The sequence below is a fragment of the Carassius carassius genome, chromosome 42 (genome assembly GCF_963082965.1).
Source record: "Carassius carassius chromosome 42, fCarCar2.1, whole genome shotgun sequence".
Taxonomy (NCBI): Eukaryota; Metazoa; Chordata; class Actinopteri; order Cypriniformes; family Cyprinidae; genus Carassius; species Carassius carassius.
The window spans coordinates 15,905,895-15,929,697 of NC_081796.1; the positions used below are offsets into that span (position 1 = coordinate 15,905,895).

The window sequence follows — 23,803 nt, forward strand, 5'->3', positions numbered from 1 at the left end:
TTACTGACAAACCAAATTCTTTAGTGTAAAAATCATTGTTTGCAATGCAGTAAAACAGGCCGAACCAACAACCCTGCATGTACAATGCACGGTGCATGTGATTCAAGCCAAGAGCCTGGAAGCCACTGCTTTTTTCCCCCTTTAATAATGTATTGTAATTCAACTTCCACCGTGCATGCATTATTGACCGCTGATAATGAGAAATGCATGACAGGGATAGAGACATTCACCTTATTCCAAACAAGCCCTTAGCTCAACCCCTATCACACTTCCGTTACGCCCATCTCAAACTAGGCTGATTCATTTAAGCAAATCGGTTCTTTTGATCAATTCGTTCAAATGCGCCGGTTCATCAATTCCTTTGAGTCATGATTAAAAAGTTTTCACAAAAGCGACCGTGCGCATTTTAACCGGTCTTTTTGTATCGTGAAATACATGTTTATTCAAAAAATGCAGCTGTTTATTCCTTTTTTTGTCGAGTAAGATGTAAAGAAAATGCGTCAAATGTCAGAGTGATCCAAACGTTCTCCAATCGGTTCAGGTGAATCATTCAAAAGAGCCGTTTCAAATGAACAATTCAACAGTGCCTGTGACTGCGAGGCACAATGATTGCGCATCTTTTCTACACATTTTTATAAAGTTAAACCTCCGTGAGCATATATACTCGTATTATTTAAAAACAGTTAATGATTTTTTGACAACACCAATGCAACCAAGCAGCTCCGCCTGCGTTTCTCTCCATCTTGCCCAGTCATTGTTGTTATCGGGGGAAAATAAGGATAGTGCAAACATTGTTCCGCGAATTTAAACGATCTGACATCTAAGTTGCACGCTGTAGTGTCGTATAAAAAGCTTAGACTGTACGCAAAACTAGAATGTAATTGTTATTGTAATATGACAGGTTGGGTCTTTACATTTGATGACAGAAAAACATGGTCAGTGACACTCAAATGAATACGAAGCAGCCACTTTGAATCCTCTTAAAGCATGATTCTCTAATTTAACATATAAAGTTTATTCTGTGCACAGACCGTGTGATGAAGGTGCTTTCTCAAGCTCCTGTCAAAGAGGACAAACTCGCCCTGTCAGTTCCTGCTTCCCTTTTACCTGTTTCCTCATTCGTACGTGCACTAAATATGATTTATTCAAGCCAAGCGCGCATGATTGTCGATATTTCATGCTAAAGGAACAGGTAACGTTACAGGTTTAGATCGAGGCTTTTTTCAGGTAAAATGAGAATCACTTCCGCAATGCTGCTGGATTCATGCAGCTCTTTCTGAAGCTGCGGTTTCATTACCGGTAGAATTAAAGCCACGCATGCACATCTAAAACATCTAAAACACTGCGATCAACGCATCAAAATCATACTGACCTAGTGCCACCTCACAGGCTTTGCGCAGCTGCGAGTGATGAGCCTTTTTCACCTCCTTGTCGGCCAAGATCTTTTCCAAAGCTCGGGTTAAAAACATGTTTTTCGTCTTATTGCCTTCATACATGACTCGTTGCGACGGGGCGAGGAGAACCTGTCCCAGTGGAGGCTAGATCCGCGGTTTTTAGATATGACCGTATGATTGAGTATTTTCTCCGGCGGACGATGCCCTCAATAGAGAAACATAAATAAAGCCAGAAGGTGGGGTAAATCCCTCAGTTTTCCATCAGCGACCTGCTGCCTGCGCCATGTTGGAAGGAAATGACGTCACGCACGTAAAAAACGCATAACGGCCGCAGTGAGAAAGAGTGAGAAGTGAGAGAGTATAAATATACATAAATAAATGAACAATTAAAAAAAATTTGGTGGTGGTCAAAAATATATAATTATAACTCACTTCCTTGTGGTAGTTGTGGTTATACATAGTCATAGATATTTGTGCTTATGTTGTCCAAAAGTTTCATAGCAAGTGTTAGCAATGTATGTACTGTATGTAATTTATATTGTTGAAGAAAACTTAATGTCTTCAATAATGTTTACATTTATAGCCTACTCATAGCAAAGCTTTCTAAAAAAACTAGGACAATTTCGAGGAAATCAAATAATTTCCTTTTTTTAAGACGGCTTAAACGTTTTATTGATAAGGATTTTATTTGTATTTTCATGTTGCCTATGCAGTTGTTGCAGCCATGATTCAGCTAGCTACTATACAAGTCATTAGGACCTAAATATAATTAGCATTTACTAAAATGACAACTAAAATTGTCTGAAAACAGTTTTTTCATTTTTTAATCAAATTTAATTTACTTATTTCCATGTTACTTTATTGCTGTTTGCTGCAGTCCTTTGAATATCGGATTTCAACTTGAGACTCATTAACTATTAAGACTTATTATTTATGATTTTCACATACAGGTTTTAAGGGAAATTAATGAGTCAACCCTGTCTGTAATGACAAACACGGTTCTTCATCAAGCAAAGCCACAGTTTGTTTTTGGCACTTCATGATGAGTAATTGTCAGGTTGTGTTCACAAGATGCCTGAAAGGCTATTGCACTTCACAAAGAAAGAAGCTGACCTCAAATGCAGAGGATGAGTCAAGGCCACACGATTTCAAGCTGTCTATTCCCTCTAATTGTATATTTAGGTCATACAATGAATAAATGTACTTAACCACTTATTGAAGGGGTCATTTAGACACTGGGTATGAATAGCCATATAAAACAAGTTCTTATGTTATTTATAAATAATTATTTATCTATAAATAATGAATTTTACATATTTTAAATTAAACTTTACTTGCAAAAATAATAGATTACCAAGTAAAATAACATTCATATTTTATGCTGTGGTCAAATCTGATTGGCCGAATGTTGAGCAAAATTGCATTGGCATTTAACGTTTTTGTATCAGACCACTTGTCTCGGCATTTTAGATTGTTGAGTAGACTCGGGAGATGATTCGCCTGAGTTGTAGAGAAATTTTCTTTCGCAACTGGAGCTGGAGCTTGGCCTGTGTAATTCCATTTGCAGCAAGGAGCGTTTTTATTTATTTTATTTTATCTTATTTTCTTGCGTGTTTTTTTTTTTTTGGATTTATTTATTGTAGAGTGAAAACAGCAAAATATCTGTTGCTCCTTCTGATTTTTTTGTACAAATATTTACAGTTTATTTGGGACCATTTTCTACAGGGGAGAAGAAAAATACATATTTATTTATGTATATATATATTTTTTATCAAAATGTAAGTTACCCCCTGCTGTCTGGGCCTTTGAGACAAGGGCCTTGTTTCTCTCCATACATAGGCCTGCGGTGCCTTTATTTTTCATAATTTATGAAGTATTTTTTCATTATTTGGATAGTATGGCTGATATCTTCCACAAACATTAGAATCCATTTTTGGATGATCGGTGCAGCTTTTAATGATCTACTCGTTGGTAAAATAAACAGTAAGATACAAAATCTGTGTACAATGAAACCAAATCTTAAATGCCATTAAGCAAGACACTTATTATATAACAAAGTAATATAAATATTAAAAAAAGAAATGTTTTCATTGAAATAAATACAGGCTTATTGCAATAAAATTAAAAAAAACGTACTTAGTACTTAAGAGTTCAAATGTAAACATTGCCCTTGCAAAGTTAAAGTTACTTTGATAAAAAAAAAAAAAAAAAACAGCAATTCTATTATGTATTCTTGTCTGACTCATTTTAGACGTAAAGTTCCCAGTTGATTTCAAAACGAAATCAAAGCTGTTTTTAGCGGCAGTGATACACATCTACACTAAAATGACCCCATTTTAAGATAACAGTATGCATTATTTACATTCTCTGGTTATTATTGTTCTTTTGTAGCGAGTGCTCATGTATATTTGCCTCATAAGTAAAATCCACTTTTGAGAAAGATTAAGTTCACAATTCAAGTGCTTGCATTTCTTCAGTTTACATTTATACCATTTTGTTTAATGTAGAGCTTCTTTAAGGTAGTTTATAAAATAAATAAATCTTAGTTACTAATTTATAAAAAATTAAAACTAATATAGAAAATGCAGGCACATTTGTGCATAGCTTGTAGACATTTCTATGGCTTATGGGTGTGAAACTGATAGAGGGAAGATAAGACTGAGAGTGAAAGTCAAGTGAAAAGTTTAATTTGGTACATTTCTTCAGCAGGCCGGAAGCAATTGTTTTTACTGCTCTCATGGTCTCTGTGCATGTTGGATTAATCAGGGTAGTAGCCTTTATCACGCAACTCGAAGGCAAAGGCGTATGAGATCGCGTTCATGTAGGCCCAATCTATCGAGCTTCCAGAACTCACATCTGCAAATTAAAGAAATGCATTACATCACATCTGGACATTGACTGATGTTGAAGGACTGTTGACTGAAGTCTAACTGAGAGGGCAAACAGACGTGCAGTAGCTATATGTCACTGATTGAAGAAAAGACTGAATGCCTGACTTACAAAGTGTGGTGGAGGCAGGGCCATATCTGTATCGCACTCCATAAGCTGAGTACAGAGCGCTCACTGCGTTCTGGGCTGCTGATTCCTGAGGAGGAAGAGCAGAGGTTTAAATCTGCTTCAGTATCAGTCGGGTCCAGTCGATCATTAAGAAAGCTTGGAGTATAGTCAAAAGATTGTGTGGGCTTACAGCCATTCAGTCGATATATGAGCAAGCTGCACTCAGGCAAGCCCAACAAATAATATCTCATCCATTCCATTTTCTTAATGAGGAGTTCAATGTTTTGCCCTCTAGATGATATTGAGTTTAGTTCTATCTTATTAAAGGCTGAATCACTTTAGTAACTCCAGGGGGCAAATGATAGCGTTGCAGTGTTTACTACAGAATCCTCTATAAAGAAATGTGTAGACATTATACTAAATTAGATATAGAAAAAAAAAAAAAAACTGGCACTTGCTATAAGAATGCAAAAAAATAATCACACTTGATTTTGAAGGATCAACTGATCAAAATGGCCACCATAGGAAATTAATGGGAAATATGAAAAATACGAATATACAGAGTGGTACATTTTACAATTCAGCTATGAAGTAGTCTTTGATAATGTCTAAGTATATATCCAAATGCAAAACCTATCACGAGTAATTGTGTCTGAAAATACTATAAGCAACTAGGGAATACATAGCCATATATTTATATATAGGTGTTATAGAGGCATCTACTGGTTACACCATATTATTACATTATTTTTATTTCTCCCACCAGATGACACTAATCTGCCTTACATGGATTGAATTGTAAAATTTTAAGCTGAAACAATTATTAATTGAAAATAAGATTAAATATTTGTTCTTATATTTGTGTTGATTTTAGAGGTGAATATTGTGTAGTACCATGAAATGCCCTCAATATACAAAATATTGAAGAATAAATATGCTTAATACCTATACCTTCAGTCTGTTTTGAACTCTGTATGTGAGGAATACCATAAGGTTTAAGTAAAGTAATGATAACTTGCAGTTCAGTAATTGCTTCAGTGAGTTTTGACTGATTCAAATGGAATGATTCTTTTTTTTGAATGATTCATTAAACTAACCGGCTCATATGATAAGAGATGTTCATGTATAAGTCTGCTTTGATTTTCGCTGTCTGTGTTTGACATACTAAATTCACCAAACATTGGACTACATTCATCACGCTTTATATTTTTGATTTGGTTGATTAGGAATCATTTGCTTGTTATGTAAACTGGACTACACTGGTTGTGCGGTCTATTGTTTTTGCATGCAGCTTGTGAGGACATCTAAACAGAAAGTTGCATTTTCTTGATGTTATTTTTCTTTCAGACAGCAAACTCACATTCAAAATATAGCCAAAATAGTGAGAAGGGACCACAGTATGTGTCATCGCAGGGGTGCAGGGATGCACCCTCATCTATCAGGGTCAGCAAAGGTGTCATACAAACAAACAAACAAAAAAACACTGTATAACTTTCTTTGTAATCATTTCATCTTTGCCTTTTCTGTTCCAAGTCTGTGGTCGTAGACGATTAAAACTTTCATCCCATGGTATTTTGCTGACTCATAGTCACTCTTTATGTATTTTCTATCTCAATGTCAGGTATTATCTACCAGAGCATTAAGAGTGAATATTTTAGACAGGCATTATTCCTGTGTCCTTCAGAAGCATATATGAACTGTAAGTCCTTATAGTTTAAGAAAAATTAATTAGTAGAATCAGGCATTTTCTAATAATAAGCAAACCCAACCTTATTAGTGCTGGTTAGTACTGGTTTAGTGCTTATTTAGCCGAAAGACCAGCGAAGATTTGCAAATGTTTAAATGTTTGGTTTAATATTTGGTTTTCATATGTTTTGTTAAACTAAAATATTATTTTGATTCCATTATATAAAATTTGATGCCATATTAGTAAAATTGACATAACAAAAAATTAAAGGTAAAGGAAAATGACAAAAATATGATCAATAAAAAACTAAAAAAAAAAAAAAAAAAAAAAAAAAATGAAAATGTATACTTCAAAGGTGGAACAGAATTGCTTTTGATGTTGCATTTAGGTATCTTTGCACAAACTGTTTAATGCTGCTCAGAGGTGGCATAAATGCATTTACAGAGCAATTTGCACCTTTATACAGTACTTTGATGCTAGGGACTGAGGTGGGTCAGAGCAGGTATAATTTAGTTTGGCTTTATGTGGTTTTGTTCCTTTACACAGAATTTTAAGCAGGCACAGAGCAGTCTTAATTTGGCTAAACTTGAAACGTCTTAAATTTAGCTGGTTGAGATAGTTAAGCCTGGTGAGGACAGCATCCAAAATGCAACACTTTCTACAGTAGTAACCAGTAACTCATGCCAAGAGATTATTTGTTAGTGCTACCTTATTAATATGTGCATTTACTCACAGCTTGAGAGTGCGAGAAGACCATTGTTAAAAATTTAGCCATGCACACAAACACAGATTCTAACACCTTATGTATTACAGAAGGAAATTCAAATACAAGATTGTGTTTGTAAATATTTCATTCTGTTACATTTTTAATCTGTGTGTCAGGCATCTACATTGGCTGCTAAAGTTATGTCTACATATTCTGGAGTGCTTATTTCTTTTGTATATGTACACCAGAGAGGAGCTATTAGATTTTTCTGAATAACAACTTACCGCACCATTTGACTTTCAAATTTCGGTTGGCATTCCACTCCCCGACAATGATATTTTGGAATCTTTGACCGAGTTTTACGCCAAAAGCGATCCTAAGAGAGAGAGAAACCTCAGATATTTTCCTTCATTACGCCTGGCTGCCTTATCCTGAGACATCCTTCATGTTTAACAACACGGAACTGCGAACTATTAATTTCAGCAAGCTCTGCACTGAGATCTAGGCATATAGAAGTTACCGTCTTCCAGCTGTAATGGTAACCATCCACATTGAAGACAGGCATAATGTAGAAATTGAGCTGATTCATCAGTCGTCTCATGCTGGAGTTGTGCTGATAGGAGTTCAACGCCTGTATTCTCAGTGAACGGAATTGTGACAGACTTCAAGAGATGCAGGAAATGTGTGTCTCGTTTCCCCCACAGATAAATTTCAGTATGGCAAAATACTCTTTCTGTTCAGTTCCTCTAATCAACTAATAAATAGAATATTTTCCATTAAACAGATATAGTCTTGCATCTTGAGGGCAGTATTCAAGTATCAAGTTTGTTCCGTTGTTTACTTCATATTTTAGAAAAATAAGTTTGAGATCATTTTATTTAAAGAAAGAATCCCCAAAAAATGTCAGTTTCCACAAAAACATTAAGCAGCACAACTGTTTTCAGCACTGATATACTAAGAAATATTTCTTGAGCAGCAAATCGGCATATTAGAATGATTTCTGAAGGACCATTTGACGCCTGAAGACTGGAGTAATGATGCTGAAAATTCAGATTTGCCATCATAGGAATAAATTACACTTTAAAATGTATTACAATAGTAAAAAGTTATTTAAAACTGTCATAATATTTCACGATAGACTGATCAAATAAGCAAACAAGCAGCCTTGGTGAGTATTAAAGACTTCTTTTCAAATAAATATATAATAAATCTTTCTGACCCTAAACTTTTGAACAGTAATGTAACAGGTCAGTCTGGGTTTCCATGTGAAATATAAATGCTGTGCACAGATACTGTACTGCAGAAATAGTGTAGTGCTAATATTTTGTTGTGTCTATGTAAGCTACACTTACAATTATGATTCACTCACTCCATAATTAAAAGCTCCCTTTGGTCTTGTAAAACATAAATAATATTGTATTCATTTAATTTATAACAAAAAAGGAAGATGCAGTGTTACTGTGTAAAAACTAATTACGCACAGCAGAAAGAAAAAAATGATTAGTGATGGTGGGTAACAAAAGAGCTGTAATAGCATTCATGGCAGGGTCAGTCTGCCTCATAGTGGTGTGCTGAAGTTATTACAACAGACCTGGTACTGAAGCCTCTCTCTTTTGATCTCATTTTGCATTTGTCTCACTCAGTGTTAGCTGCTGATCTGAGAGCGGTTTAGTTGTGTGTAGAAAACTACACCCAGTTCAGCATAAAAGGATGTCACTTAACCAAAGGCATGCTTTGATATTGGTTTATGAGATGAGCTCGGAGGCTCTGGTGCATTATACAGATTAATTTTGGAGGAATTCAGAGCCTCGCTGAATTAAACAATCCAAGAATACACCAGCTCACTCACAAATTAACAAAACACTTCAATCTTTGAATTGTGAATGTCTTTTAATACAGATAATTGGTAATTAACACATACGTATTAAATAAAAAATTAATAATCAAAACAGAAACATTTTTACTAGTGGTCTTAGTTTGGATCCCATTATACACTGTGCATAACCATTTTGTTGTTTTTGCTTTGCAGTAATTTAAATAACAACATAACAAACAGAAATAATTACACTGCACATACCTCTTTCACAAACCATTGGCAGAAAGCTGGACCAATCTATTCTCTTGCATGCATTCCACAGTCTATCCACACTGCCTTCTTAAAGGGACGTGGTCTCTTTCCTAACTGACAGTAGAGGGGCAGAAAACATCATCTAAGTCCGTGTGTGTGTGTGTGTATATGTTTTTTGTTTGGGGGTTGGTTGCAGAGTGGTTATAAATGTTACCATCTCTCCCTTCAGCCTTTACCTGCATTACATAGAGGGGCTGTCCTTCATAGGACTGACCAATAGAAAACATGTCCACCAGGTGTGGGTGTGTCCGGTTCATCTCAAACATCCAACTCCGGATCTGTTCCAGAATGGTGAAAAGATTTTGACCCACATTCTCCAGATTAACATGCAGCTTGTATTCAGGTTAAAATTTGTAGCAGAAAGTTAAAATAAATATTCATACACATTAAATTTTGCACGTCTGGCCTACTTTTGACCAAAACTGTGTATACACACAAAACCTTTAGTTAGATACCATAGTATCAGACCTGTTTTTTTAGAGAAAAGTTTGTCGTCTTGACTTACTTGTCTTAATAAATTAAAGCTAAGATTAAGATTAATGATTTTTTTTTTTACATATATTTTCTTTACAAGAAAAAAAAGTTTTTCTAGTGCTCACGGGCCAAGAAATGCAAATGCACTTCTCAATCAAAGGCTGTTTGGCTGTGAAAATCAAGCTTCTGCTGAGAAAGATGGCAGACAGTGAAAAAAAAAAACTATTTGATCTCTGTCTTCTCCATCTCTCTACATAAAAATTGCCATGTATATTAATTTTCATCCATGCACTCACCTCTTCCAAAGGATGGTACCCTTCATAGTCATGCTGGAATTCTGATCTACGCTTCCTGGAGGACTGGTATCCGATTTGTTTCTCAATTTCGGTTTGGAGATTGGAAATGAGTACCCTGTGGAGACAGTCAAGGAAGGAATGTTGAAAAAATATGCACTATGTATTAAACCGTTTAATAGCACTTTTCAGGGTTACTTAGATGCATATACAGTATGTGTGTTTGTGTGTGTGTATATGCATCTGGGAAGGAGGGTGTTGATATACACAGTATATACACATACTAGAATAAGTAATCTTTTTTTTTTTTTTTTTTTTGGCTATGCAGTTTTTCCTCCACAATAACAATTTAACATTCACAAATGAATTAATTAATTTTACTTATTTATTTAAATATTGTATATTCCTTATTTATTAGTATATTTGTACTATAATTTAGTATTTAGCATATTTATTTGTAGTAAATTATTGTAGTTTATTTGGAAAGTAATGATGTAAAGTGCTTTGCACCAAAGTCATGATTGATCAGCTTAATTATGTTGGCAGGATTTTGGAGCTAATGCAAATTTAAATGTTTACACAACTAACCATGAGACAAGTGCAAGTATTTTAATTAAGGTTGAAAGGTATAGACCCAATATCACAAACATTAATCATCTCATTTCACACAGAGCAAAGGTATATAAAAAAAAAAAACCCACTGTTGTTGTTGTTTTGGCTAAGGATATGGAGGAAAGAATGAGAATGCAAAAAATTGATCTGACCTGTCAAAAGCAAAGCAAACAAAGCTGGAGGTTTTTTAAACTGGAGTAAACAAAGCACATTTCTCTCTCTCAACCTATTCCATTACCCAGAATCCTCTGATGTATCACTTCTGTGTGTAAATATGCTCAAATACATCAGCCATCAGAAGGAGAGGAGAAATTGAGGGAAAGGCCTCCCTGGAGAAAGGGATGCCAATGAAAATGTGTTCGGCTGCGGCGTGTGAGATAAGCTTCATTGTTGCTGTTGATCCGGATGATCGATGGAGTGAGCGGTTGAAAGACTACTCTTAAGCGAGCTTTCATTTCTGGATCCTTCAGCACATGCAAATCAAAGTCTGAAGTATCCAAGAAGAACTCAAATGCGTGTCCCCCAGAAACCGATGCTTCTCACACAGGAGAATGAGAGAGGAGTCCACTCTAATATGAGTCCCAAAGGAGGAAGAAGAGACTCACTTATAATGGATGTGTGTGTCACGGCAGGGATCCAATGAGGCACGGAGATAGAACCAATTGCAGGTAAGTCATTTATTAAAGGGTAAACCAAAGGGGTAAACAGTCCAGGCAGGGTCAAAACCAGAATATCGAACATAAACAAGACACGAAGACAAGGCAAAGCAAGGCAAGAAGCGACGGACATGAATAACTATAGGACATTAAACAAGGACTCCGTAACACAGACTCAGACAGACCGGGTATAAATACACAGAAGGATAATGAGGGAACAGGAGACAGGTGGGGAACAATCAATTACTAACAAGGAGGAAGGTGACCAAATAAGGGAACAGGAAGTGATAAGGTGACAGACCCCGTGAGAAAGGGGGACATCTAGTGGAAACCCAGGGACACAACCCAGACACTGTGACAGTACCCCCCCTCTACGGAGCGGCTCCCAGACGCTCCACGACAGACACAAAACAGAGACCAGGAGGGAGGCGGACAGGTGGAGGCTCAGGGGGAGGGACGGAGGGCCAGAAAAAAAAAATCATGGGGAACAGATACCAGAAGTGTAGACACAAAACAGAGAGACCAGGAGGGAGGAGGACCGGAGGAGGTTCAGGGGGAGGGACGGAGGGCCAGGCTCACAGAGAGGAACAGGGACAGGAGTGAACACAAAAACAAAAAACAACATGAAGCCCCTCCAGGGCGGGGCAGAAGACCACACCGTCCATGTGGTGGAGACTGGAGTCCCCCAGGGCGGAGCAGAGGACCACCACAACCGTGTGGTCAGGGCGGAAGCCTCCCAGGGCGGAGCAGAAGACCACCTCAACCGTGTGGTCAGGACGGAAGCCCCCCAGGGTGGAGCAGAAGACCACCACGTCCTTGTGGACGAAGCCAGAGTCCTCCAGGGCGGAGCGGAAGACCCCCACAACCGTGTGGTCAGGGCGGAAGGCCCCCAGGGCGGAGCAGAAGACCACCACAGCCATGTGGTCAGGACCAGAGCCCCCCAAGGCGGAGCAGACCTCCGTGCGGCTGGATCAATGGGACAACAAAACTCTGGTAATCCCCTGGTGTCCTTACTGGACTCCAGAAGATTGGTGCTGGCCTGACACTGCTCATGAAGATCATTGGTGACTTGCATTTGCTCATGAAGATCAGAGGTGACTTGACTCAGTCCTTGAAGACCACCGGTGACTTGACTCAGTCCTTGAAGACCACCGGTGACTTGACTCAGTCCTTGAAGACCACCGGTGACTTGACTCAGTCCTTGAAGACCACCGGTGACTTGACTCAGTCCTTGAAGACCACCGGTGACTTGACTCAGTCCTTGAAGACCAACGGTGACTTGACTCAGTCCTTGAAGACCAACGGTGACTTGACTCAGTCCTTGAAGACCAACGGTGACTTGACTCAGTCCTTGAAGATCACCGGTGACTTGACTTGACTCTGAAAGGTCAACGGTGACCAGCCTAGTCTCTGGAGGATCCGCGGTGACTAGCCCCGACTCTGGAGGATCAGCGGTGACTAGCCCCGACTCTGGAGGATCAGCGGTGACTAGCCCTGACTCTGGAGGATCAGCGGTGACTAGCCCTGACTCTGGAGGATCAGCGGTGACTAGCCCTGACTCTGGAGGATCAGCGGTGACTAGCAATGACTCTGGAGGATCAGCGGTGACTAGCCCTGACTCTGGAGGATCAGCGGTGACTAGCCCTGACTCTGGAGGATCAGCGGTGACTAGCCCTGACTCTGGAGAGTTCACTGGCACCTGACTCGACTCTGGAGAGTTCACTGGCACCTGACTCGACTCTGGAGAGTTCACTGGCACCTGACTCGACTCTGGAGAGTTCACTGGCACCTGACTCGACTCCGGAGGGTCAACTGAGACTCTCATCCTGTGCAACGGCGCTGGGCAAGCAGCCATCTTGGGCCATGACTCTGGACAGGCGGCCCTCTTGTACTGTGGTGCTGGGCTGGCGGCCATCTTGTACTGTGGCGCTGAACCGGTGGCCAATTTGGGCATTGGCGCTGGGCTGGCGGCCATCCTGTACTGTGGCGCTGGACCGGTGGCCAATCTGGGCATTGGCGCTGGGTTAGCGGCCATCTTGTGCTGTGGCGCTTGGCTGACGGCCATCTTGTGCTGTGGCGCTAGGCTGACGGCCATCTGGTGCTGTGGCGCTAGGCTGACGGCCATCTTGGGTTGTGGAGCTGAACCGGTGGCCAATTTGGGCATTGGCGCTGGGCTGGCGGCCATCTTGGGCTGTGGTGCTGGAACGGTGGCCAATTTGGGCATTGGCGCTGGGTTAGCGGCCACCTTGTGCTGTGGTGCTGGACCGGTGGACAATTTGGGTTGTGGCGCTGAACCGGTGGCCAATTTGGGCATTGGCGCTGGGCTGGCGGCCATCTTGGGCTGTGGCGCTGGAAAAGTGGCCAATTTGGGCATTGGCGCTGGGTTAGCGGCCATCTTGTGCTGTGGCGCTTGGCTGTTAGCCATCCTGGGCAGTGGTGCTGGACTGGTGGCCATCTTGGGTTGTGGCGCTTGGCTGGTTGCCATCCTGGGCAGTGGTGCTGGGCTGACGACCACCCCGCCGGAAGAGACCGAAGTGGCTGGGGCATCCCACCGAAGCCGATGCTGCAGGTAGCGCACGAATTCCCAGAATTCCAGTGTCTCTAACTGCGCCATCTCCTCATGAGACACTGGATCATCCAGCCCGCCATTGAAATAGTCCTTGAGGGCCGCATCGTTGTAGCCCATGCCCTCGGCCAGGGACCAGAACACCTGAGCCAGGGCACCCACTTCATTGCCCTCTTGGCGGAGGGCGATCAACCGAAGGTACTTGGTTCGCCGCTCCGCCATCTTGGCTGGGGAACGGAAAAATGACATACCGCTGGTTCCTAGTGTGACGGAGTCCTTCTGTCACGGCAGGGATCCAATGAGGCACGGAGATAGAACCAATTGCAGGTAAGTCATTTATTAAAGGGTAAACCAAAGGGGTAAACAGTCCAGGCAGGGTCAAAACCAGAATATCGAACATAAACAAGACACGAAGACAAGGCAAAGCAAGGCAAGAAGCGACGGACATGAATAACTATAGGACATTAAACAAGGACTCCGTAACACAGACTCAGACAGACCGGGTATAAATACACAGAAGGATAATGAGGGAACAGGAGACAGGTGGGGAACAATCAATTACTAACAAGGAGGAAGGTGACCAAATAAGGGAACAGGAAGTGATAAGGTGACAGACCCCGTGAGAAAGGGGGACATCTAGTGGAAACCCAGGGACACAACCCAGACACTGTGACAGTGTGCTTGGCGAAGATGTCTTCTCAGCCATTGCGTCTTGTTCCATCCCAAATGAACGTCTACTGGACTGTTCTCTCGCACTGTTGGGGTTCCAAAGGTCTACCTGCAAAGGTCCACATCATTGAAGACAATCAAGCTGGAATGTTACTCCTAGATGCTCAATTTAAGATTCTGTCAACATTTACTCACCTGCATGTTATTCCGAACTCGTATGACTTTATTTCTGCTGTTGAAATATCTTTCACAAACCCCACTGACATAGTCATTTGCAAAGAAATCAGGTCCTTGAAATTCAAGCAGTTTCTCACACACTTTAAGATCTTTGAACTAGAGTTGAGATTACAGATGAAGCTTGTCCCAGTGATGTATGATCTGTAGATCAGAGACCTGCTGACTCAGCCCAATTCACAGAGAGTTTGAAACAGAGCTTCAGTGAGCCGCCATGATCACAGCATTTGACTGAAATTATCTATTTTTATGTGTGGATCCACAAAACCACTTTAGATTGCCAACATATGCCGGAGCCTTTATAGCAGCCCAGATACTAATCCCTGAAGCATAACCTCAGATTTGCATCGTTAGCCTCCTCTGTATGTCTGCCAAGTCACTACGCTGTTGACTTTGGCTACAGCAACAGGCCCATTTAATAAGACGAAAAAAGAGTAGAGCTTTTCAAATGACCCATCTTAACACCAGCAACAGAGTAGATCACAGGCTAGTTTTTTTTTTCTACATTTATTTCTAGAGCTGAAATGGTGCACTGACCAGTTCTGAGTTCAATTGGCTTGTAATATATATTTGCATTTCAAATGATATGCCTTGTGTTAAATACAACCCTTCAATTTGTGAGTCTTGGTCGAAAGCAGGAAAATCAGTCATAAAATAGGTCCACTTTGCATGCAGAAAAACTCCTCAGTGCCGTGCTGCATTCCTAACAGATGCTCACAAACCTGGCAGCTGTAACAGATTTGACACGTTTGTTTTGATGGTGTGTGACTGCTACGTTCTTGAAACATAGATATACTTCAATAGAGCCCCTCAGTTTCAGTTGTTGTAAATGTACTTTTTTTTTTAGTATACGGATCATTAATTCTTTGTGAAAATGTTTGTGTGCAGATTTTATGCACAAATTTGGGTGTATGCATGCTTTGAGAATGAGACCCATTGGCTTTTATCTTTTTATCGTAATGAAACTAAAGCAAATATAATGTTAAAAAAGTCAAATATTCTCTCTTAGATATTCTGCAGAGTCCTCATGTGGGTCCCTGGACACCTGTTTGAGAACCCCTATTTTATTTCAGCCAACAGAAAATCTGGCCAAGTGGCACACTTGCCTAATGACTAAACGGATATAATAGTGTGCAGATGGTTATGTGTGAGTGCAGACCTGAAAACTTCTCTCTCTTAATGCTGTGACCCCAATTTCTTGGGTTCTCCACACCAAGCATAATAAAAATCAACATGGCTTAGTTTAAGATTTTATTCTGAGATCATCATGACATTAGACATTTAATCAATATTTTCTCAATTTCTTTATAGTTTCTCAAAGATTAAGTCATATACAGTATGTAGGAATTTTGCTGAGTTGATTGTCTGAGCTTATAAATGGCCATGTCAGTATATTTTGCTTTCGATCATCTGAGGTGCATGCGTTTGTACTTAAATGCCTATTTTTTCCTGTTTCCATTTCATGTTGCCTGTGAACAGGGATGATGTTACTTTGAGAAGATACAGCAGAAATAACCAATGACCCAAGTCTCCTCAAACCTTTCACTAAAGACTCTTCTGAGCGGTTGAGGAAGGCTTGAGGAAGTGGACTCTTTTAGACTGTGACACTTTACACTATAATTAACACTGTAAATCTAGTACATTTATAACACTACAGTTTGTGTTTTCTTACTTTGACATTAAACTACAGAAAACTGGTTAAGACTGTGTGAGTGTTTCTAATACAACGGCTGAAAGAGTGATTGCAAATTTGATGTCTTTATCTCCATTTACCAATGTAATTACTCTCTTGTCTCTTGGGATTTTTTTTTTCTTTTGCTTTTGGGTGCACTAAATATATATTTGTGGTAGCTTCTGTTCACTAACAGAACGTAACCCTAATGACTTCTGAGAACTGCAAAATTTGTGATAAGAGTTTGCTGATGATATTTTATTTGCCTTGCATAGTGTATATTTCTCTCTGCTGCTTGTATCAGCTGTGTTGTATAGACAGCTCAGTTCAGAAGCTTATTTCTGGAGGAAATAGTGGTTATGGTGCTGGGGAACTCTTACTTTACTCTTAATGGAAACTGAGGAGGTTCATCACTGGTATCACTGGTGCTGAGAATGACACAGTGATGGGTGCAAAAAAAAAAAAAAGATAAAGGCTCTAGTAATGTGATAATCTAAAAATAGTTTAGTTCGGAAGAAAAACAAAGTCAAGACCTTTGGAGGAGAAAATGATTTGATAGAAATGATTTGTTGTTCAAATAACATAAAAAGCAGTGACATCAGTTTCCAAGGGGTTTGATTTTGTTTCTTGTGATTCATTTCACATGTTTAATGTTACAGGAGTATTGCAGGGAAGAAAAGGTGCTCACCGTCCGGTTTTGGAAAAGCTGTTTGACTGCTTGAACCTCTGTGTTGCTGCTGGGGATTATTCTGAATCTGAACACTTGATCACTGCAGAAATAAAGACCTGAAGTTATAATCTAAATTATACACTGGCACAGGAATCAAATCAAAATACAGGAAACAATTTTTTTTGGTATGTTTATACACTATATTGTTCAAAAGGCTGGGTTCAGTAATTACTTATTCAGCAAGGATGAATTAAATGTATCAAAATTGACAGTAAATCATTTATAATGTTATTTCTATTTAGAATAAATGCCGTTCTTTTGAAAAATCTTTTCATCCAAAAATGCTGAAAAAATAGTTAGGGATTCCACAGAAATATTAAGCAGCACAGTTGTTTTTAACATTTATAATAATAAAAATAAACGTTTCTTGCGCTTCAAATCAACATATTAAAATGATTTCAGCAGAATCAATAATCATTCTAAAAGCCTAAAGTGATAGCTGCTTAGAGCTTTGCCGTCACAAAAATAAATGACATTTTTTAAATATATTAAAATTGAAAACAGTTATTTTAAATTGTGATTTATTTTTTATTATTCATTAATTGTAAATAATGCAGACTTGGTGAGCATAAAATAATTCTTTCAAAAGCATTAAAATATTACAGAACGCAAACTTTTGAACGGTAGTGTAAATAAATACGCCAAAACAGTGATTGTCCATGTATCAACTATTATTATTATTATTATTATTATTATTATTATTGTTGTTGTTGTTGTTGTTTTCAGATTTTCAAGTATCTGCAGTATGGACAACCATATTACAGAAACCAGAAGTTTCTGCAAGTATCGAAAGTGAAGATGGATATATCGTATATGGAAAATCATCTATTCTGAAGAAATCTAGCAGTCAGTCTCTGAGATTTTTTGCATGTTCTAATGTCTACCAAGCAAAGTCTGATTACACACCTCTTCTCTTCTGTAGCACAAACATATCATGATGAAGTTTAATACTAGAATTTAAACAATCCCCTAACACAACGTATGAGCAGTAGTACTAGTGATTACTGCTAATATTTCCAAAAGTGGCTGAGCCAGCAGACAGGTTTATCGAGCTAGCTGACACATAAAGGCTTCTTAGAGGGTTATTTTCCTCTGAAACGGTTCAAAACGCACCAAAGATGACCTCATTACATCACTAAGAGCAATCTGCTATTTTTAGGCTTTGAGTGACACTGACCCTTCAGGTTACATTCTCCTTTTTTGTGGTGTAATTGTGTGAGCAGCTCCATATCATTACACAAGTAAGCCACAAAACTGGTCTCAGTTCACGATTAAGGACATCATCTCACAACTATGGTAAGAGCAGAGGAAATCGTGCTTGACGCCACACCTGTAATATCTTTGTGTGCAATATTTTATGTCTTGGATGGCATTTCCCACAGAATCTTTATTGCACTGTGACACAGTGCAAAAACCCTATAAACACAGTGACTGACCCTATACAAGACAGGAAATTAAAGCACCCTACCCTGTAAGAATGCTAACTAATGGGACGTTGCCATTTAAACATGGCAAAAAAAAAAAATCTTGGTAAGCAACATTTGAAAATATTATGGACATGGTGATCAAAATGCTCATTCATGTTTCCATTTTTGATTAAAATTTTTTTCTTTGGAACGTTTGAATTGATCAGCAAATCCTGAAAAAAACATGTCACAGTTTCCACAAAGATATTAAGAAGCACAACCATTTTAAACATTGATAATAATAGGAAATATGAGGTTTATTATGAGCCATAAATAACTTGGACGTTTCAGAGCTATTTTTACGATACGCATACGCAGCAACATTCCTGATCTCACATCATTGGAGATTTTTTTATTGGTCGTAATGATGTGTCAGGCATCATCATGCACTCGGAAATATCAGTGAAGACAAAACATCATATCACAGAATCCAAATGTTGTTAACATCGTTCAGATTGTGTAATCTGCGATATCGCAGAAGACCGCAGGGAGGAAGTGTCCTTTTCGTTACTACCTTTCTCTTTATGTTCTGACAGGCCTGTGTTTCCCCAGTTCTCACTCTGACTGAGTTAGCATTTATATTGCTCCCTGACCAGCAGAAAACATGTGTTTTCACCTCTTTGTGAATTGTTTGTTTTGCTCTTTTAAGCGTCTGTGCCCTGAACAATTCTTAAACTGAATGGCACAAATACTACCTAAATTTGATATATACCCATGTATTTATTAAATTAAATACATATCTTTTAACTCCAATTTTTGGCTAATTTTACATAAGGAAATTTAGGAAAGATGAATAGACGGTCATAATTTACTCATTCTCATGTCATTACAAACCCATATGACTTAATTCCATGGAACACAAAAAGAGATGTTAGGAATGGCAAATTCCATTCACCATTCACTTTCATTTTGTGGAAATAGATGCAATGAACGTGAATACTGACTGAGGCTTTCAGTCTCCAACATAAGATCATACCGGTTGGAATGCCATGAGAGTAAGTCAAAATATGAAAAAATTAAAATAAGTCATTTTATATAGTGTTCACTCAGCAAGAACCATTTCAAGCCAATATGGTAGTTTAGAAAATATAATATTCACTAAAAAATGTCTAATACTTTTCTATGACTTTACATGAAATTGTATTATTACAGCAAGGAAATTTAATGTGAATATCAGATATTTGATTGTCATTATCATCAAACCACCTGATAACCTAAAACTAACTACCGGTAACTAACTTACTAACTAAATAGGCTAAATAAAATATCACACTTATATTTGGCAAAGTGTCAGCCAGCGGTCCATTATAATCTTCGTGCTTATACCTGTCGAGACCAACTGCATATTTTAAGATGACACCTAAGTAGTGCTTTTCAGCTTTAGCCAAAGAAAGAATCTTGGCCTGCAGAAACGCCTTTGTTTTCATAAAGCCAGTGTTGATATAAGAAGAGACAGACTTATCTCGTCTATATTTGTGGAGACGCAGAGTGCACTTAAATGCTTCAAAACTATTTTCCAAATTCCCCCCTCGTTCCTACGCCCTGGATTCTCGCTAAATGAGAAGCAAGAGTCATTTCGATGAATCGGTTCATTCAGACAGTTCTTTTTAAAAGAACCGATTCAATCAATTCACAATCACTGCGTGCGCTTATTACACATGATGTTTTTTTAGGTAAGCGCATACAAATTTAAAGTGATCATTTTCCACTATGCGATTGATCATGTTATGTAGAGTAAATCTCCTACAAATGCAAGAACCTTCAAATAGAATGATTCGTTCGTTCGCGAGTCAGACATCACTCAGCGCTCGTTCCTACAATTGAGTTTAGAAACTTTGAATGAATGAAACCCTTACCCAACGTAGCGGTTGTTGTAGAGGTAAGAGTCGACAGGATAGGGCACGGTGCTGAAAATGAGAACACTTCAAAGTAAAAAAGTACTGGACACGTCTGTGATTCTTAATGCAATATTAAGTCAGTATATAAATAAAACGGAACAGTTAATCAGAGGCTGCGCTGTGCATATAGATGCTGAATGGAAATCATCACAGTGGAAAGAACTGTGAGACTTTTCTGTCCTGGGTGTCTGCTCTTTGCAAAGGTTAAGGTTTTATATTCTGCCAGGCAAAGAAAGAACAAAAGAAAGTTCACATTGTCGATAGGCCATACATAATTTCCTGTGATACTAGATTTTTTTGAGAACACAGATTTAAGTGTTCTGAATGCTTTTAGCATGTTCACAGGGACATTGTTCAGGGACATTGTTAGTGCGTTTCCTGATAGCACGTCACAGTTTTGACGTCTGCATTTACATCTGCAAGATGTATTTTTTTTAGAATGTTTGCTCATCTGCATCTATAGGACGTTTTCTATCGGATGTCAAATAGACGTTTAGAAGATGTCAATACGATGATTACGTATAATTGACATCTTAAAGACGTCTGTCAGATGTTTGTACACAGTAGATGCTTTCCAGATTAAGCGACCTTCAACAGACATCTCGCAGACGTATTGTGCTATCTGGGTTGCAAATAGTTGTTATACCAAGCCCAGATTGCACAAGTAGGCCTACGTCTGCAAGATTTCTGTTAAAGATCGCTTAATCTGAAAAGCGTCTGCTGTGTACAAACATCTGAAGTCTTTAAGATGTCAGTTTTATATACATTCTAAACCATAAATATCTTAAAGACATTTTCTAAGCGTCTATTTGACATCTGATAGGAAACGTCCTATAGACCCATTGCAGATGAGCAAATTACTTTAAAAATATGTTTTTCAGATGTAAATGCAGACGTCAAATAGACATCTCCATGAGTATGCTATCAGGGACCTGACAGGGAATTTAGAATTTTGGCTAACTTTCTAGGAATGTTCTTTCAAAAGTTTTGAACAAATGTTCTTCCAGTAATGTTCGTTCAGAGATATCATGGTCTTTAAAATGTTCTCAAAACTTTAGCACAACAAATCATGTTTTATGCATTTTATTGTAAGATTGAAACAACGGACACTCTCTCTACCAACAAAGAAGACTGATGGTTGAATGGTTAAGAGTGCGGATCAAAGTCGGACCGATTATGTTTATTCATACATTTCATTCTTCCTTCAGTTATCCTATTATCCTAGAGACGACGTTTAAGAGGTAGCAACTGGCATTAGTTTTGAATAGCTCCCTCCAGCTCCTGGTGATTCCCATTCATTGTACAGTAATACAGCATTCCTACTTTTAATTCTGTATTTATCAATCTGTAGTGTGGTTAAAGGTCTTGAACCAGCAGGGCTTTGTAAATGCACGGCAGCAGCAGATTTTTCAAATGTTTCCCCCTGTGTCAACACTCTGCCACCTGTATTACACCCAATTACTGTGCAACAAATTACCCTCACAGACAGGCACTGACAGGAAAGCTGATCCTGGAAAAGCAGCTCCAATGTGGAAAGTGAAGACCTTGGAGGAGACTTCCTTGGGAACGTGATTAGCAAAAATATTTAATGAAACTTAAAATGAATATTCTATCATTCTCGCATTCTATCATTTGCTTATTATAGCCATGGCATCTTCTAACTAAGTTCAAGGAAGCAATTAGCTTTTAACAGTGACTTGAATTTCACACTTGCCTTTCACTTACTTGCTGATGTCCAGCATAATTTTTGTCCTCGATATATCTTGAATACAATTAGCCACCATACTGAAAAGAATCACGAAACTCCTGCATTCAGCGATATAACAAAAATAGCTGTTTACCAGCTTCCCACATTGGCTGCCCCACAGAATCATATTTCTGACCAGTGGTTAAGTTTTGCACTCAAGAAAAACAGCTCTGACGTGTTTTTGAGGGATATAGACAGGTTGAAATACAGTAGCGTATTCATGACTTGGTTTTCAACGAAAACAGATCATGTTCATGGTTTGTGGGGGACTAGAGGAGTTTATATAAATAAATAAATAAATAGGGTTGGTGGTTATAGACTGAAGGGACCGTTTGAGACACCTTTATAACTTTGTGGTAGTAAAAGACAGCATAAGTAGGCTATACAAGTCCTTCAAGCCTGAAGGTTTGGAAGTAGTACTTGATTTTTAACAACTACTCTCTGAACATGGTACCACTGTTTGTTCCAAAGTATACTTGCAGACCAGCTCTGTGTGGCCTGCTTGGGATTGCCACTGAAATGGCAAATTATGCAACCACTGTTAACAAAAGATGGACACACTTAAAGAAAATAAATATTTGAATGATTCAGTTCCGATTCTGTAAGATTCTGTATGTTGTCATATAAACAACTACAGTATTTTATGTCTCACGATTATTATTAGTAGTCTTTTAGTATTAGTATACTGTATGTTTTTGATTTTCTAAAAAGAACTGATTCATTACAGTCACTCGTTCGAGAATCTAACTACCCTGGTCACTTTAGTTTGTTTTAGTCTTGCCAAAAGGAATCATTTCAAAAGACCTCAGACCATTTGCTTGCTTTATGGACTATATGTTTTGTGTAAAATGAACCTGCTCATAAGAGTAATTCATATGGGAGTCAGACTGCATTGGTTGTGCTGTATGCTTTTAAATCACTACAGATATTTCAGATTTATTCAGGAATCATACTACAGTACACTGAGTGCGATGTTTGGTTAATGTTTTCGCGGCTCAGTTGAATGAGTAGAAATGAATTAAAACCTACATAAGAGCATTTTAGAACAATTTTGCATGTATGGATGATCATATGCGGACCGTTAATAGGATGAACATCATTCATTTTTGGTATTAAAGAAAGGGAACCAATTCAATTCAAGTGTATAGCTGCTACTATATCCAAACCTAGTTTATTTCTTCGACTAGGGTCTTTTTTTGTAAATGCCAGACTAAGCCTGAAGTTTGGATTTGGGCTGGTCCCTTTACTCTCCTGCACACGTTCCACATACATTTATTTGGTGAGAACTTAAATCTATTAATTATTTTATTGCCTGCCATATATTTCAGTCAGAATGAAGCTTGTGTGAGTCATTATGTAATAGAAACCAGCAAGTGAATCTCTGGGTACTAAAAATGCTATAAGGTCACTGTCTCCGAAAAATGTGAATGCCGCGGGCAAGAATCAAATGAAAACACATTTGTATCATCTTCAAATAGCCACAATAGGGTGATATCCTAGTTGTGAGAAACAGAGTTATCATTCCAGGCTGCTGATTTATTGGAGATTGAGCTTTGTTGTAGAGCTGCATATTTCTCATTCAAGATCTGTGTCCCATTACATTCAAGAGAGAGCTGGTTTGAGAAGAAAATGGATCAGAAAGACAAAACCAGCATAAAATAACCTGTGGAGGGCAAAGGCAATTTACTTTCTAGAGAACCGTCCCTCCCACTTCTACTGATCTTCTCGCTCTTGTGGAGACAGATCTTCTGTCATTATCTGCTGCTGAACCCCAGAAGATGAAAGCAGAAAAAAAATACATGATTTTACAATAATTCCTTAGGCTATATATAGGAAAGTTACATGTTTGGACCCTCTATATAACATATATTATT

General features: G+C 38.5%; 1 protein-coding gene and 1 pseudogene across 1 annotated transcript in view; both read right to left on the minus strand.

Annotated features, from left to right (window-relative positions):
- Positions 1 to 1,707, minus strand: part of LOC132123813 (brefeldin A-inhibited guanine nucleotide-exchange protein 1-like) — a 67,481-nt gene extending 65,774 nt beyond the window's left edge. The window contains exon 1 of the mRNA XM_059534490.1: positions 1,373 to 1,707. Coding sequence (XP_059390473.1) covers positions 1,373 to 1,496 — 124 coding nt within the window. The 5' untranslated portion in view covers positions 1,497 to 1,707. The remainder of the gene's footprint in view (positions 1 to 1,372) is intronic.
- A 545-nt stretch (positions 1,708 to 2,252) lies between these two features.
- On the minus strand, positions 2,253 to 21,924 carry LOC132123915 (carboxypeptidase A6-like; annotated as a pseudogene).
- Positions 21,925 to 23,803: the final 1,879 nt, after the last annotated feature.